The sequence below is a fragment of the Paramisgurnus dabryanus genome, chromosome 7, assembly GCF_030506205.2.
Source record: "Paramisgurnus dabryanus chromosome 7, PD_genome_1.1, whole genome shotgun sequence".
NCBI classification, from domain to species: Eukaryota; Metazoa; Chordata; class Actinopteri; order Cypriniformes; family Cobitidae; genus Paramisgurnus; species Paramisgurnus dabryanus.
In genome coordinates, this window is record NC_133343.1 from 34,958,350 (window position 1) to 34,977,105 (window position 18,756).

At 34.1% G+C, this 18,756-nt stretch overlaps 1 protein-coding gene across 1 annotated transcript; it reads left to right on the forward strand.

Annotated features, from left to right (window-relative positions):
• The first annotated feature begins 1,125 nt into the window (after positions 1 to 1,125).
• st7l (suppression of tumorigenicity 7 like) lies at positions 1,126 to 17,762 on the forward strand. Its single transcript, XM_065279684.2, has 15 exons — positions 1,126 to 1,332; positions 2,873 to 2,955; positions 4,965 to 5,124; positions 5,203 to 5,257; positions 5,481 to 5,596; positions 5,717 to 5,795; positions 6,060 to 6,148; positions 6,239 to 6,339; positions 7,994 to 8,108; positions 8,286 to 8,358; positions 8,434 to 8,536; positions 12,929 to 13,079; positions 13,193 to 13,285; positions 14,825 to 14,964; positions 17,527 to 17,762. Exons 1-15 carry the CDS (start codon positions 1,164 to 1,166, stop codon positions 17,620 to 17,622), a joined length of 1,623 nt encoding a protein of 540 aa, XP_065135756.1. The 5' UTR covers positions 1,126 to 1,163; the 3' UTR covers positions 17,623 to 17,762.
• The last annotated feature ends 994 nt before the right edge of the window (positions 17,763 to 18,756 follow it).

The window sequence follows — 18,756 nt, forward strand, 5'->3', positions numbered from 1 at the left end:
TTGTAATGCTATATCCGATATGTCATTACCTTAAAATTGATCAAAAATCAGCCTATAGTTTTTGATAGCCAATAATTTGGGGGCGTCTTTAACGCTTTATAGTTTTTTTAAAATGGTTAAGACATTGAAGGGACACTTTATACCATAGAGTAAAAATATACAGAATCTTAATTGTTGCATACTGGGAATTTTTTTAAAAACCAGCATGAGCTGGTAGCTTATTTTTAGCTGGTTTAAGGTGGTCCTACTTGAAAAGTTACCAAAACACAGCTAAACCAGCTAAAACCAAACTGGGAGAGCAACTAAAACCAGCTCATGCTGGTTTTTGCAGTAGCACAGGCTTAAAAATTGTTTCATATAAAAATAGTATATGCTAGGAATAGCCTATACACTACTTATTTTATCATTTTATAATAGGCTATTTAATTCTGTAGTGTTTGTTTTATTTTATTTTTTAAGTTAAAATTTTACAATGTTACAAAATGTTTATATAACATACATTGTCGACGTATACATTATAAGTAAGTGTAGTTGTTTTAAACATAACCCATTTATATGTTTACAGTATGTAGTATATACTATATATATATATATATATATATATATATATATATATATATATATATATATATATATATATATATATATATATAGTATGCACGAAGTATTTCAGACCGTTTCTTAATCGGAAGGCTGCAGCCTCCAGAGGTCGCATATGTAGGCTGCATATGTCATAAAAATCGTCTTGATTCAGAATATGAATAATTTTAAAGTTGACTCTTATTGTTAGTTGATCCTAAATTGTTGTACTATGTTTATGACTTGCGAATGTAATGCTCAGTTAACTTAAATAAACTAGGCTTGATGACGTATGCAGCCTGCATACGCGACGTCCGGAGGCTGCAGCCTTCTCATTGAGACACGTCCTCACCCATGATTCATGCGTCGCTGCGCAGACGTATCGGGGTGTGACATCACAGTACTCATTTCTCATGCTGATTTGGTCTACTATTGTAGTATTTGGTAGTTAGCGATTTTTGGACAATTTCGAGGATCTTGGCTATAAATAATCAAGAGCTGCGCCCCCTGGTGGAGTGTTTCAGCACGGCACCCCTCTCCTCCAGTATCCCACAATTCTTATGTTTACGGCTGCTCGGTGAAAGATGGCGGACAGCAGCGGTGTTAATCCTCAATCGTCCGGTTTCACCGAGAAATTAAAATCGTGGCTGTGCTGGTCGTGGACGTACATATGCGCGCTCTGGTTCGCCATGGTTTTAACGATGGTGTACGCGCTGAGAAGTCCTCTGAAGTTACAGGAGACCGTGAACGCGGGTTTGTGTTTATCATGTTTAGAAAGTTCAATTGGATTTATTTCACATTTCTGTTCATAAAGACAAAAACAACAGTTATGCAATGGTACATGTTTAATATTGGTGTTATGCTGGGTGTACTTGGATAGACTGTTGCGCTACTAACGTACAGTATGGTAAAGTATGGTATCAGGTTAGATAGTCACACTATGGTATACTTGACGTGTTATTGTTTATTTAAAAAAAAACATACGATATGCACATGCGGTAGGATTTACATGATATTTACATGTAGGATAATTTACACGCACATCCTTTACGAAAATTAACAATCGTTTTATTATAGTAAATACGTAGTAACCATGTTTTTGGTGGAGTGTTTACTATTAGCATTACCATTGTTGTACTACGAATGTCATGGGGAGACTATGGGTACTGTAATCAGTTAGGGAACGTTAAATTTGTGGTTATTATGATTTCACCACAAATACCATGGTTACTGTTGTAAAAGCATGGGTAAATTTCATCAAGATTATCCAGATAAAACATTGTGTTACCATGGTACCATGTCCTACATGTAAATAAAAACATCACATGACATGATGGTAAACCTGTGGTGTTACCATGTTATGTGCATGTCAGCTTTTGTTAAAGGAAAATGTAATGATGAAAAATAATGCTTCATTTTCACATTTTGTTATTGGTCTAATATTTAAATTGTGCAATGTTGGATGTAATTTGTGGTTAAATATAAAATAATTAATATAAATTAGAACATAAATTATATATTTTTTAGGACCCACCTTTATCTTGCTGCAAAACAAATATCGAAACCATTACAGAAATACTCATGGTTTTAAAGGAAAACACCACAGTTTTTTTATATTTTACTATGATCTTACCTCAACTTAGACAAATTATTGCATACCTATCTTTTTTCAATGCGTGCACTTTTAATCTTTTTACAGCGCCTCGTGAATGTGTTAGCATTTAGCCTACCCCCATTCATTCCTATGACTCCAAACAAAAGTTTTATTTTGTGCCACCATACTTACTCGTGTAACTACTCATGTAACAGTCTTTAAATAGGAAAAACATGGAAGTGTTTGGTGGCTTCTAAATTCATCCCTGTTTGGAGCCATAGGAATGAATGGGGCTAGGCTAAATGCTAACACATTCACGAGGCACTGTACAAAGATTAAAAGTGCACGCATTGAAAAAAGATAGGTATGTAATAATTTGTCTAAGTTGAGGTAAGAACATAGTAAAATATTGAAAAACAGTGGTGTTTTCCTTTAATGGAAACTATTTGTGGGATGTTGGATGGGAACCAATGGAAAGGAAACTCAATTATGTAATGGTTTTGGCAAACAGCTGATGGTTCGTAGCATTTTTGAAATATAAACCATCAGAATTTGTATTTCAGCATTTTATTTCAGAAGGGTAAATATTGAAAATATCAATAAATTGTCAGGTGTTATCACTGTTGGTAAATGATTTAATGTTGAGTTGTTATAAATGTAGTCATAACTTGTATCTTACTTTTTGTTATTGGTCCACAGCATCTGTGTTTCTAAATACTCTCACGCCTAAATTCTACGTTGCTCTCACTGGGACATCCTCTCTCATCTCTGGCCTTATTTTGGTAAGTTTTTGCTGTCTTAAACTGGTTTAACATAACTAGATGTAGTCAGATTCAACCAATCCAAGATGACCTCGTAATTCATATAGCTCAGCATGCGAAGGCAATATAAACCATCTGCAGAAGCCCAGAACCATAACTCATGACAGTCTGAGGATAACGGCACCAACCTTACAGTCTGAGGCCGGAAGTGGAGGAGCAAATCATCTTTTATACAATTCAAAGTTTAAAATCACGTAACTATCAAGAAATGTTTTTTTTTTAAAAGGAGACATTAAATTTGACTTTTTCCATGTTTAAGTGCTATAATTATGTCCTCAGTGCTTCTTTAAACTTAGAAAATGTGTTTAAAAAATCAACCCAGGAACTTAGTCTCTACAAGCATGTGAAAAAATAGGTCATTGAAATTTGGCTCCCCTTGTGATGTCAGAAGGGGATAATACCACCCCTTAATCTGCACTATCCAACCACGGTACTGCCATTTATTGCAGATACCAGCTCATTTGCATTTTAAAGGACACATACAAAAATGGCACACTTTTCCTCACACCTAAAAAGGGGCAATTTTAACATGCTTTAATAAATGATCTATATGGTATTTTGAGCTATAACTTCACATACGTACTCTGGGGACACCAAAGATTTATTTGACATCTTTAAAAAGTCTTGTAAAATGTCCTCTTTAAACAATTCTGCAGCTGGGTAATATTGCCTTCACATGCTGAGCTATAGGAATTACGAGGTCCTCTGGGATTGGTTGAATCTGACTCTACATCTATTTATGTTAAAACCAGTTTAAGACACACGGATGTGTGTTTGTTTATTTGTATAAAAATAATGTTTACGGTAAGAATTATGCTGTCCTACTAAAACACCTACTAACATTATACTTCTTTAAAAAAATTGTCAATAGTTTATTTTATCTATAAAGTTAAATCTATAGTTTTTTTTATTGATTTTTGTTTTGTGTTTCATAAATTATTAACAATATAAACTGAACACAAATCTTAAAACAAAAAAATAAATAAAAACATGGCTTGAGCATTTGAACATTTGATTTGATTGAAACATAATTTTTAATACTCCTTTCACTGCAAAAAATGAGTTCAGTACAAATATAAAAAAAATCTTAAATCAAGATTATTTTCCTGATGAACAAAATGACCTAAGAAAATAAGTCTAGTTTGTAGGCAAAAGATAGACAATTTAAGTGAATTTGTGCTTAAAACAAGCAAAAAAAAATCTGCCAATGTAGTAAAAAAATTGTGGTAAAGAATGTAATAAATAAGTAAACTTTTTTCTTTAAGATATTTTTTCTTACCCCATTGGCAGATTTTTTATATATTTTTTTATATTGTTTTGTCTAAAAACTAGACTTGTCATGTTGCTCATCAAGAAAACACATCTTGATTTAAGAATTTTAAGACTATGTACTGTAAAACAAGCAGTGTTTCACAACTAAACAAAGAAAAACTATAAAACGACCCAAGAAAATAAGTCTAGTTTTTAGACCAAAAAATCAAATTTAAGTGCTTTTGTGCATAAAACAAGCAAAAAAATCTGCCAATGGGATAAGCAATTTTTTCTTGAATTTTTCTTGAATTTATTGTTTAAGAAAAAAATGTTCAAGATTTTGTTTCTTACCCCATTGGCAGATTCTTTTGCTTGTTTTATGCACAAAATCACTTTAATTTGATATTTTTGGTCAAAAACTACACTTATTTTCTTGGGTCGTTTTGCTCAATAAGAAAAAGCATCCTAATTTAAGAATTTTTAGATATTTTTACTGAAAACAAGACAAAAATACTAAGACATTTTTCTTGAAAATAATTTTTTCCAGTGTACACTGGCCATTTCCGTTGCACTTACACCTATCTTGGCGAAGGTCATGGGTTCAAATTCCCAGGAAACACAAATAACTAATAAAAAATGTATAGCTTTTTTTAGAAAGTGTCTAGAAAATGCAAACATTTATCTTTAGAGAGATAATTGTATCTCCTGTCATCCTGCAGATATTTGAGTGGTGGTACTTCAGAAAGTATGGTACCTCATTTATCGAGCAGGTGTCTGTCAGTCACTTGCGCCCTCTGTTGGGTGGAGTGGAGAACAGCAGCTCTGCAGGCCTCTTCTCTTCTGTAAATGGGGATGCGGAGCAAAGATCCAACGTTGCAGGTTTGTGACAATGACTGGCCCTTGTTAATATCCTTCTAGACGTTATGAAGGAAATGTAACATGCAGGTTTTTTTCCAGAATGTAAAGTTTGGAGGAACCCCTTAAATTTATTCAGAGGTGCGGAGTACAGCAGGTACGTCGTGTCAAACATTTATTTTAAGGTTCAAATCTAAATGTTGTAATTGACACGTCTGACACTTAACGTGTTTTGTTACCATGTAAAAGTCGAGGTTTAGTTTAATAAACATGATCTGACACATTGAGATGTGCAACCACAAGCACCTATTCTTGTTCACTATCTCTAATGTCTCGTCTTTGATAAAAGTAGCCAAAGATGAATGTTTTTTCTCTCTTAGGTACACATGGGTGACCGGAAAAGAGCCTTTGACGTACTACGACATGAATCTGTCAGCACAAGATCACCAGACTTTCTTCTTAGGAGACACTCAGCAGCTTCGACCCGAAGATACATGTCAGTGTTATGATTTTTTTACCTACCCAAAAAAATGACACACAGATTTGATTTAAGTTTAAACAGGGTTGTAATGCGCTTACATCAATACTTAATCTCTCTCTCTTATTTGATCTACAGTAATGCAGAAAGCATGGAGGGAAAGGAATCCACAGGCACGCATTCGAACAGCTTACCAGGCCATTGAGCTTAACCGCGAGTGAGTTTCCAGTCCGCCTATTTTCAATCTAAAGTAAAATCAGCCGTGTTCACCACATGGCTCTGTTAAATGCATGAATGTAAATGTAATTTAGACATGCATGTATTGGCTTTGAACATAGATTATCCAATCAGATTTTAGCACCCTTTCTGTTTTATAAAAATCAGTACTTGATGCATGTGAATCTGATGCATGTCACATTCAAACAGCACCAACAAAAAGCATAGCTTGTTTCCAGCAAGTGTACTGTTTTGTTCACCGTAGATGTGCGGCTGCATACGTGCTCCTGGCTGAGGAGGAAGCCACAACCATCACAGAAGCTGAACGGCTATTTAAACAAGCACTTAAAAGCGGTATGAACTTTCTGCTTCACACCCTCACACATACAGTATACTCATCTGGTGTCTCATCTGGCACACACTTATGAGCGTTGCATTTCACAGCGGGTAAAGACACCAATCTGGTGGTCTACATCAAGAGAAGGATCGCCATGTGTGCCAGAAAACTGGGCCGCATTAAAGAAGCTGTGAAGATGATGAGAGATGTAAGTGCATAGTTTTTACCATGCTAATGCTCGATAGATGACAGCCTGAAATATGTGTGTATATGGGGTATACCTATATATAACATTTGTGACCCACTCTGTTAAATGATCAATAATTGAAATTAAATTTTGATATCGCTAATTTAATTTAATATTAGATTGTGAGGCTTAGCCTGGATTTTACAGACAGGGTCACATTAAGTGGCCATTTATACAACATTAAATTCAGCCGTAAACGCAAAGGTTTTTATGCGGTTTGGCTGTTCGTTGAAAACGCAAACTTTTGAAGACGAGTTTCAAGGGCAAGTTTTTGATAACGACACCTTGTCGTCTCCAATAGGAAAACGCTAATCTGTAATAATGATGATGTGCAAGTTCAGTTTATAGGCATGCACAAATATAACCAAAACACCAATTGGGGGCCTACAACAAAGTTTACCAAATTTTAAACACTTAGTAGTCTGGGGTCTCTCGTATTAATTAACCTACCGGTATGTCATCGTACATCTAAAAAAAACCGCATGCTTTTGCCATCTTGATTATTTGTATTTATCCTTCTGAAGACGAATGCATGTGCAGCAGGCGTGTATTGTTTCTTTACAAGGTAACATCGCCATCTACTGGCCAGACATACGTAATGCAGGGGATATTTGATAGCGTTGTAATGTGTATGTATAATATTTCAGAAAGACAAAGGGAAAACTTCACTACATCGTTGTCGTGAATGTAGTCTCAAATTTGGTTGTTGTGAACTACATTTGGTGAACCTTTTCTAAACACACCAAAGCATTTCCTTGATGGTTCTGATACATTATAACTCGGGCTTCAAAACAATTAATCGCGACTAATTATTTGCAGAACAAAAGTTTTTGTTTACATCATAAATGTGTGTGTATTGTGTATAATAATTTTGTGGATATATAAATACACACAGATATATATATCTATATATATCTATATATATATATACAAAAAAAATATATATATACAAAAGTATATATTTAAGAAATATTTACATGTTACATTATAGATGGTTTCATCGGACGCACGTGATACACGTCTGGATCCGAACCTTACTTCCGGTTTCATTTTTTTAATGGTCTGACTAGTTGCTAAACTGATCTCTTGAACAAATGCCTCGTCGAAAATAACAAATGTTTTGGTTTCCTAGGTAATCGATGTGTTGTTTTGTTTGCTTGTTATATAAATAAACTATGTTTAAAGAATTTGTTGTTATTTATTATTAGCGGAGTTTACCGGAAGTTACGTGCGGACCACGACAGCGGCTTGTTTATGTTGTTACCGCTGAAACGGTCTATATATAATTATAAATACTTAATATATAAATAGATTTTTTTTTCCTTAAAATTATACATGCATGTTTGTATTTATATATACATAATTATTATACACAGTACACACACATATATGATGTAAACAAAAACTTTTATTCTGCAAACAATTAGTCATGATTAATCGTTTCGTTAGTTGCGATTAATTATAACTATAAAATTGTTTAATTTTTTAAGTTGAAATATCGATTCAGTCTGTATTTAGCATGAATGCATGCTTGTACCCCTTGACACATTTCCACTCCTCCAAAAAATGAATTGGAGGCTGATGATTTTGTTATTTCCATTTGTTTTCTATACAGTTAATGAAAGAATTTCCTTTACTTGGAATGTTAAATATTCACGAGAACCTTCTGGAGGCTTTATTAGAACTGCAGGCCTATGCCGACGTACAGGCAGTCCTCGCAAAATACGACGGTAAGTAAACCTACACGTGATCACAACTTACACTATTCCCTGGTTTTGCAGACAAGGTTTAAGGTTTAGCTAAGCCTCGTCTGTAAAACCAGGCCTATATGATTACAATATGCTGCTTGTTTTGATGAAATATAAATTTGGTCCATATTACCCTTATAAATATTCTCACCTCTTCAGACATCAGCTTGCCAAAATCAGCCACTATATGCTACACATCCGCTTTACTGAAAGCAAGAGCCGTGTCAGATAAGTGAGTCTGGGAAATATGTCATGATATTTACTAGAATAGATGATGGTTTACTAAATAATGTTTCGAATGTGACAGATTTTCACCTGAAACAGCCTCCAGACGAGGTCTCAGCACAGCAGAGATGAACGCAGTGGAGGCCATACACAGAGCTGTGGAGTTTAACCCACACGTACCAAAGGTAAGAGGACTGTGGCACTGTGTACTGTGCTTCTTGTTTGCTCTTAAGGCAAAATATTAAATGCTCCTTAGTTGTGATCAGGCTTGTGAAAACTAAACTTTTGTAATTTACTGTTTTCTACATAATGTAAAGAACAATAAGTGAAAATATAACATTATTATCTCAAATATTGACTAAGATCATGACAAAGATTGAAATCGATGCGAAATCAATAAAAGAAATCAAACTTTTATACTCCTAAAATCATCATTAGATTATGAGGTTTTAGCATTTTTAGACTTAAAGAAAGGGTTGCGTTTGTAAATCACCTTGGATTATTTTTTATTTTATTTTGGGTTGGGTCTATACACTACAAAAAAATGATTTTCAAGAAAAAATGTTCTTGGTATTTTTGTCTTGTTTTCAGTAAAAATATCTACAAATTCTTAAATTAAGATGCTTTTTCTTGATGAGCAAAACTACCCAAGAAAATAAGTCTAGTTTTTAGACCAAAAATATTAAATTTAAGTGATTTTGTGCATAAAACAAGCAAAAAATCTGCCAATGGGGTAAGCAAAAAAACTTGAACTTCTTGATCTTTAAAAAAAATTTGCTTACCCCATTGGCTTTAAAATTTATATTTTTGGTCTAAAAACTAGACTTATTTTCTAGTGTCGTTTTGCTCATCAAGAAAAGCATCTTAATTTAAGATTTTTTTTTATATTTTTATTGAAAACAAGACGAAAAAACTTAGATTTTTTTTTCTTGAAAATAATTATTTTCCAGTGTTGTTTTGTAACTGCACTGCAAACAAATCACTTTCTAACTTAGGATTTTTGTCTTGTTTTCAGTAGAAATATCCAAAAATTCTTAAATCAAGATGTATTTTCTTGATGAGCATAATGACCTAAGAAAATAAGTCTAGTTTTTAGACCAAAAATATAAAATTTAGGTGAAATTGTGCTTGAAATGAGCAAAAATATCTGCCAATGGGGTGAGAAAAGTTTTCTTGAATGAAGTGTTTAAGATAAAAGTTAACTTGAAACTGAAAACAAAACAAAAATTCTAAGTAAGAAAGGCAATTTTTTGCAGTGCACAAAAATCAAAAAAAACTTGAACATTTTTCTTTTGTCACTAAATTCAAGAAAAATTCACCCATTGGCAGATTTTTTTGCTTGTTTTATGCACAAAATTACTTAAATTTGAAATTTTTGGTCCAAAAACTAGACTTATTTTTTTGGGTTGTTCTGCCTATCAAGAAAAAGCATCTTAATTTAAGAATTTTTAGATATTTTTACTGAAAATAAGACAAAAATACTACAATTTTTTTTCTTGAAAATCATTTTTTTGCGGGCACATCCCTATTTATTTCACACCGGCAAATCTGTTCATTTTTTTAATTGCAATTTCGCCCATGCATTACTTTAAAATTACAAATATGTTATAGTTAGGTTGCAATTTCTTGAATTTAACTTATTCTCCAAATCTTTGCGAGTGTCAGTTTTGGACAAGCGCACACCAAAAGGTTTGAGAACCAGTGCATTAATGTAAATGTTGGGATTGTGTTATTTTCATGGCCAGAAGGTGATGCTATTGTAGTTTATAATGATGCATCATAGTCCTCTATACACTTCTCATAAGTGTGTGTTTATATTGAAAAAAAGATTTAGATTCTTGCATTTGACAGAATTTTTTGAGACTTACTATACATTTTATCAGTATTTTTTATATTCCCTGGAAATCGAACTCACAGCCTTTTAGTTGTTAGTTGTGTTTGGCAAGCAAATGAAAACGTTATATCTGCTTTTGATTTCCTTTTGTTCTTCAAAGATGTTTTACATCTCATCATCTGTTGCTTTCTTTGTATCTGGCTCCAACTTGCCAATTTCCAAAACACCAGATCAGACTTCAAACGGACCTCTTCACACTTAAACACGCAATCTCAGACCAAAGAGTATTTACACATATCCATGCACTCTAGACAGGCTGTATCAGACTACAAAGGGCACCTGTTTGAGACCTGCAGCAAATATAAACACACACACCTGGTGTTTCTTATACCTCATAGCGAAAAGGACATCAGACTCACTCATTAGTTAACAACGTTTATGTTAGGGTTTTACCTGTATACCTCTATGAATCATGCACTTTGTTTAACCTTTTAGCAAAATGTCCTATAGAAAGCTATATGGTAGACCAAACATATTAATCAGGTCTGTAATATGTGTTCCTGTTAAATCTGGGTAAACCTGCAACATTGTTTTTCACAATGCAGAGCATCCAAATACATATACATATAGACATTAGAGACATAAGGAAAACAAAATGTATAAAAATATATAGAATATGTAGTATTATTTAAGTTTTTTATAAAAAAAGTACTTTAAAAATAGTATATAATATAATATCTTGCTGAAAAAATTTAAGTTGAAAAAACTTTTTTTTCAGATTTTAGGAGTTACCAATTGAAGTAATAAAAATTTACCTTAAATTTTCAAAAAAGAAAAAAATTATGTTGAAAAGCTTCTTATTTTGGTCGTTAGAAACTGACGTAACTTTTAAAAAAAAATTTCACCTTTAATTTTCACTTAAAGTGAAAAAATTAAAGTTGGAAAAAAACTTCAGATTTTAGGTGTTACCAACTGAAGTAATTTTTTTATATTTTCATGTGAAATTTTCACTTTAAAAAAATGTGGAAAAAACTTCTGATTTTAGGTGTTACAAATCAACGTAATAAAAAATCACCTTAAATTTTCACTTAAAGTAAAAAAAAAATCACTTCGACCGATATCAATTATTGGCTAATATTGATGCACGTTAATTTTTATAATAATTTTTGCTCTCAGGATTATGTATTATCATTGACTAAAACTATTTAAAACATGCCTGATAATTAAAATGACATAACATGTAGGCCTAAATATTGGTTGAAAAACTTTAAGTAAACGTCAAAAAATATTTAACCGAAATAGTAATATTAGTTCAAAATAAACAAATAAAAAGTAACAAATGGTTACAGCAAAATTACAAAAACTTAAACTAAATTTAAAAATAAAAATTCAAATTAAACTAAAAATATTACATAAAAAAGCTAATTCTGAATATAAAAAATACAAAATTAAAATAAAAACGACTAACTCTGCTTATATGTGAACCATTGAAACTATAATGGATGTAAACGTTACGCAAAATTAAATGCATTGGGTGCACAAGGTGTTGCAATGTGATGTCATATGTCCACAGGCACATGTACGTCACACTGCATGTCTGAAAGACCACTGTAGTCTGATGACATCAATCAGGGTCGTTATGGTAGGTGAAAGGGTAAAGCGGTACGAGACAGACTCAGACAGAGGCTTATGGGAGTTCAACAGGGGCTTATGAGGTACTTCCACATAAAAGAGACCATCGCTGACAATTGATCCCTCATAAAAGAGGTGGCCGTGTTTGTGTGCGGGCATGTTGTATAGGACAGCTGCCTGTGTAATGTCAGCCATCATCATAAAGCAAAATTACCCTTGTCTGCATAGTGTGTGTATATATATATATGTGTGTGTATACATCACAAAAGATTCTTTGTGGTGAGAAGATATATTACAAGTGCAGAAAAAGGTGTTTTTTAATAATGTTAAAGGTATGGTGGATACATTGTAGAGCGTATCAGTTGATTGACTACTTAAATTGTGATGTAGTCTGATCACAGGGACTTTTGGGAAGGTTATCCATTGGATAATCCGGTTTAATTTAGCTGTATTGCCCTTTACAACATTCACCTCAGGGTCCAGATCAGGACTGCTTAAAAAAAAACTAGTGTTTATAAGCTCAATATGCAGTTTATATATAAAATATATATATACACAGGTTATTAAGTCGGTTATAGAAGTACATTTTAAAATTGAGCGAATGAGCAGATTTTCTTATTATTTCAGGTCATTTTACTTCATTTGTTTACATTAATTCATTCATTTTTCATTGTTTAAACCAGGGTTTCCCAAACTGGGGGTTCGCAAACCCTTGGTGGTGGTTCATAGGGGAATTGCAGTGGGTTTGTGAGTTGATGAAAAATAATCAATTACAAATAAATAATAAAATGTAAATAATTTTAAAAATAAACAAATCTATATAGGCTACTAACAAATATATATATATATATATAATGTGTGTGTGTTACTTGTGTTTTCAAAATATGTGTTTCTTGCGTCATGTGAACCATGTGCATCACGTGTTTTGTCAGAATAAGTGCCTGCTGCACACGTGTCAAAACCGTTTAGCCTTACAAGTAAATAATTTTGGTCAACGGGGTTCCGCTGACAAAAAAGTTTGAAAACCCCTGTTTTGAACTAAATAGTACATTTTCTCATTCCTTTAAGTTTTGCCTATCATTTAAAAAAATGTCTGTTTATTTTCCCACAGTATTTATTAGAGATGAAGAGTCTGATTTTGCCTCCTGAACACATTTTGAAGAGAGGAGACAGTGAAGCAGTGGCATACGCGTTCTTTCACCTGCAGCACTGGAAACGGGCAGAGGGGGCGCTAAACCTGCTGCACTGCACCTGGGAGGGCAGTAAGTATACACACCTGTTACTGCAGCTCTTTTGTATGTGTGCATACATTATGGGCACTCTTGTTGAATGCTGTGTATATATGTAAAATCACTGGACGTCTTTGTTTTTGTAGCTTTCAGAATTATTCCATACCCTCTGGAGAAAGGTCACCTCTTTTATCCCTATCCAGGATGCACAGAGACCGCAGACAGAGAACTTCTGCCATGTAAGTGTAAAAAACTCTGGTATTCATCGGTTATGTAAAATAATTGGCTTGCATAAGTATATACGGTCTGAAAGTTTCAACAGTTGATATGTGGCACAAAAATAATCTTTAGAAAGAGATACATAAAGATAGGTGGCATATAGTGCTGCTTTGAACCCTTCAGACCCTGCGTCCACTGGAATGGACATCCCATGTTTGGTGGTGCAAACCAATAAAAATGCTGATTAACCAATCAAAATAAGGCACACTTGAAAAAGCAGGTCTGAAGGGATTGCAACCAGAAGGTTGTTGGTTCGATTCCCACCACACTATCATATAAAGTGATAGTGCACCCGGAAATGAAAATAACTCGCCCGCAAGCCATCCTCAATGTATATGATTATCTTTATCAGACGAACAACACAATCAAAGTTATATTAGAAAATGTCCTTGTTTCAAGCTTTATAATGGTAGTAAATGGTGCTTTAGATTTGAAGTCCAAAAAAGTCCACAGAAGTAATCCACACTGCTCTTAGGGTTAAAGGCGGGGTGCATGATTTTAAAAAAACACTTTGGAAAAGGGAGTCGGGCCATGTACCAAAACACAGTTGTAGCCAATCGGCAGTAAGGGGCGTGTCTACTAACCGACATCGTTGCCTGGGTTGCGTATGTGTGGTGCGGGTCTATCTAAAGAAGGTCCAGATACTACTTGGGTAGGGGCGTGTTTGTTTAAGTGATTTCAAATGTCAACATTGGCTTTCAGAGATCATGCACCCCGTCTTCAACTCTTTCCCCGCCAGCATTTTTTTAAAAAGTTGCCAGCCATACACGGAGTTCTTTCTCTTTCACGTGAGGCGCTACTTCTGGGTTGTATAAGTTGCGCCTGGTGGATAATAGCGGTATTGCGGAAAGACGGAAAATCTCGTCATTGGTGGGGAAGCGTTTTCTCTTAATTGACGAGATATCCCGTCAATGGCGGTGAAAGAGTTAATAAAGGGCAATTGTTGCAATTTTGTAAGACAATAAATAACTAGCTTCCTGTAACAACTGACGCATGTTTACGAGAGCGTGCATTTCCAGCGTATGACGTAGTGTACAAGACTTTGTGCTATAGTGATGAAAATTTTCATTTTTGGGTGGACTATCTCTTTTATAGACTTGCTACGTGATGAAAGGAATACTAGCTTAATACTAAATAATACAAACGTTATGCTAAACATTGCCTACTATTTTTAAATATAAAAGTGAAATGCAGAACATGCTACATTAGTATGCTTTGTTTTGTACTGTAGATTTTAGTAAGTGCATATAGAAAATGTCCTTTCACAGTATACTGCAGACAAAGTAAGAGTGGTTATGGTAGCGTAACTATAATGCATTCATGATGCTAATACAACACAAGTCTTCTTTGTACTTTGAAATGATATAATGATATAAACAGTTGTTGTGTTGTGACTTGCGACATGCATTGTTTTCGTAGGCTCTTGTCAATGCGAAACTCTTGCCATTGCATTGTTGACGTGTTTCAAGTACGTTGATTTTTCTCTCTTGTACCACCAGCGTTTCACGAGGTCTCGGTTTATCCGAAGAAAGAGCTTCCCTTCTTCATCCTCTTCACAGCGGGCCTGTGCTCTTTCTGTGCCATGCTGGCCATGCTAACACACCAGTTTCCTGAACTCATGGGGGTCTTCGTCAAAGCCGTGAGTACCTGCATTGGTTTCATTTGTTTCCCTTTTTGACCTTTTTGTTTGTTTGATTGTTTAAAAGAGAAAGCGTACGATGAGTGAACTACGAACATAAACAGTTTGTATTATGTTGCAATAAAAGTCTTAGTTGGGGACTTTCAAGACCAAGAGTCTTCAACAAACGCCGAAATGATTAATTGAAGTATGTGAATACACTGCGAAAAATGATTTTCAAGAAAAAAAAAGTATTTTTGTCTTGTTTTCAGTAAAGAAATATCAAAAAATTCTTCAATTAAGATGCCTTTTCTCGATGTGCAAAACGACCCCAAAAAATAAGTCTAGTTTTAAGACCAAAAAAAGCAAAAAAAAAATCTGCCAATGGGGTAAGCAAAAAAATCTTGAACATTTTTCTTAAACATTAAATTCAAGAAAAATTTGCTTACCCCACTGTCAGATTTTTTTGCTTGTTTTATGCACAAAATCACTTAAATTTTATATTTTTGGTCTTAAAACTAGGCTTATTTTCTTGGGTCGTTTTGCTCATCAAGAAAAAGCATCTTAATTTAGGAATGTTTAGATATTTTTACTGAAAACAAGACACAAATACATTGAATTTTTTTTTTTTTGCAGTTGTACACTCCCACTTTTGTGTCTAATATAGAAAAGCACCACTAAAAATAGATATTTATATATATAAGTTTTTTTTTTGTTGATATTTTTATATATATATATATATATATATATATATACACATACATATATATATATATATATATATATATATATATATATATATATACACATATACATATATATATACACATATACATATACATATACATATACATATACATATATATATATATATATATATATATATATATATATATATATATATATATATATATATATATATATATATATATATATATATATATATATATATATACATACAGCTGATGAATATCAGATCAGCTAAGATGGCTGAAGTATTTCAGTTATTTAATAAACTCAGTTTCGCAACTCTTTACTTTCAGAAGAACAGATGTACAAGATTACAATATTTTTTATTACGCCTCATAAAAAAGACATTCACAAAGTCGTAAATACGAAAGCAAACTGAAATGTTTCCATAAACTTTTTTGTTTTTCATTTGATGGGTATTTAGCGTCAAACCCGAATCTGCTTAACATAAAGGCCGAAGTTTAAGCTGTCTGTGAGGTAGAGCGTACAACGATGAAATTGGGCACAATTCAGTTTTATGGGCTTTACCTCTCGCATGCGTCTCTCTTTTGAAAGCATGCACACTTAGTTTTTTTTAGTCTACTCCAAACATCTTGTTCTCCCTGGGGAACTATGCTTTAATTTGTAAGTGCAATAAATTGGAGACACGCAGCCTCGTTGACCGTTATCTTTTTATCAACCTCATTCGTCATGTTACAACATGTATTTACCCTAGAACTATCTTCTTCCTAAATCTGCGTTCAAATGGATGATACCTCTCCAGCCTCGACTCTGGGACTCTGCTCTCCACCCGGTTTTCCTCCCTCTCCGACCCACAAACCTGGGCTTCCTTTCCCATATTCCATCATAAACATTTGTTCATCTGTGAGATATACTGCTTCATAAACACATTAGCAGCTTGTTTATTGTGGATTGAACTGTGTGTGTTTTTTATTGGCATGCTTTCACGCCAGTTTTAAAGTTGTGGAGCTGGTTGCCATCCAGAAATGTCTTGTTTGTGTCTGTCCTGACCTCCGTGTACTAAAGTATTGCAGAAGGACAAACTCTATCATACTTATGTCTAGCACTTCAGGTACTTAAAAGAGTCGTCTTTCTGACATCTTGTGACTCAGATGCTTTCACTAGCAACATACGAAACTTCTGCATTAGCTCGCAAAAAACGGTTACTTTCATCTTTACTGTTTGCCATAGAGCTTACTATGCCATACTTAGCAATAAATCTAAAAAAATTTAATCCGGAGCTTGGAAAAACTATTAGAGAAGTTGCTTCACAAAACATTTGTTTGGTTGCAAGGTTGTAATTACTGTAAAGTCAGAGCAAAACTTTACCAGTGATGGGAAATTAAACCTCTGAAATATTTAGCTTTATTTGTGTAAGTACTAGTTTATATTTCAGCAAAGAAATTTGTACGCTGCTGTCTGTTATTAGTGGTGCTTGCTAAGGCAAGCATCATCATTATTAATGCTCATACTTATTTTATTTTCCACCCAAAACTCGTCCTGCATCGCTTGTGTTAAAACCATGAGTGGTGCATCAAATGGGGCGGCATGTTGAGGAGATGTGAGCTATTACTTTTCGAAGCAATCGGACGTGCCCGGTGGATGGTAAAATGGACCAAAAATATCTTTACACTACATTATAGATTCTTTAACTTGACTGATTTGCCAAACAGAAACCTTAGCAGTGAATCACCAAACCTGCTTTGAACTTTCATAATATATGCATTTCATAATCATTTGTGAAAACAAAAAAGGGTTTTCGGACGTTAAAGGTTCCAATTTTAACGAGTGCATGGATCCATGTGACTCATTTTTCTCTTTTTCTCCCTGCAGTTCTTCAGCACCCTCTTTGCACCGCTGGGTTTTTTTGCTGACAAGATGGAGAGTTTTATGCCCTCCTGCTTGTGGCATCAACTAACAAACGTCTGACGAACAACAGTCGGCACACAAAACCACACACGTGGACATACTTGCACTCAGAAACACTACTGTACATGTAACACATGAATAAGATGTTCAAAGCGGTACTGAAAATAAAAAATGTTTTGGCTGTTTGACACAATCGTACTTTGCTTTTCTACCACATTATTTATTGGGTGAAGTCATTGATATGCACAAATCCAAATGTTTCCAGCTGGGACACTACATGATCACCTTATAAGATTTATGACAGGACTGGCACATATCTTGTGAACATATCCCTGCATTGTCTATGATGATATAGTGTTAATGCAGCCAGTGGGCAATGCGTTGGCCTTGTGGACCCTGATGAATCACAGGCAGTAAATTACGTGTCTGTTTTTAGCAGACTTCATGAAACAAAGATCAGTTTGGTCTCCACAGCAGTCTGTGCATATCTGAAGATCGTGCCAACCGATGATATATTAGTGAGGGCCATTAAAGCATTTGGAATGAATATATGGATGTGAAATGCATTGTCAGGTTACCAAATGCCGGATTGGACAAAGTGAATGAAAATTGGTGCAGTCATCAGTATATTTGCTTTAAGGTATATTGAAGCGAAAAACTTTAAATTTAAGACAAATGTAAAAAAGCTTTTCGTTTTGTATGCATGACCATGTTTATCAAAGGGATCATTTTCTATTAACTGTACCAAAATATTTATACATTATAGACATTAATAACAGTTTCACATTACATTAAGCTCTTTTAAACGATTTTTTATAAGCCATATTAATACTAAAGCTTGTTAGTCTTTAATACATGTTGTGTAAACCCAAAGTATGTGTGTTGTTCAAAATACTTCCCCAGCTTTCTGTCATGTTTTTCAAAGCACAGCAAGGCCTCTCGACATATTTGGCAGGAAACGTAGTTGTTCACAGCTACATATAAGACAAGCGCATAGCATCGATGATCAAAGGTCTTTGCGCCACCTGCTTTTTTTGGCGGTCTTCCATACAACAGACAAGGTCGTGCAAGGTTAGACTGAATAGCAATTTTGTAATGTACCGAATGTGGAGTATGAAAAGGACCAGGCTTACAAAGGTGAGGGGGGAAACGATGAAAAACACATATGTGTGTGACCCATAAGTCAGACGGTAT

What these genes read in the sequence shown, in the direction of transcription:
- st7l (XM_065279684.2), top strand. Translation starts at nt 1,164, where the DNA reads ATGGCGGACAGCAGCGGTGTTAATCCTCAATCGTCCGGTTTCACCGAG. An exon ending in ACAGGAGACCGTGAACGCGG is followed by an intron (nt 1,333 to 2,872) that starts GTTTGTGTTTAT and finishes ATTGGTCCACAG; the next exon opens with CATCTGTGTTTCTAAATACT. An exon ending in GCAAAGATCCAACGTTGCAG is followed by an intron (nt 5,125 to 5,202) that starts GTTTGTGACAAT and finishes GTTTTTTTCCAG; the next exon opens with AATGTAAAGTTTGGAGGAAC.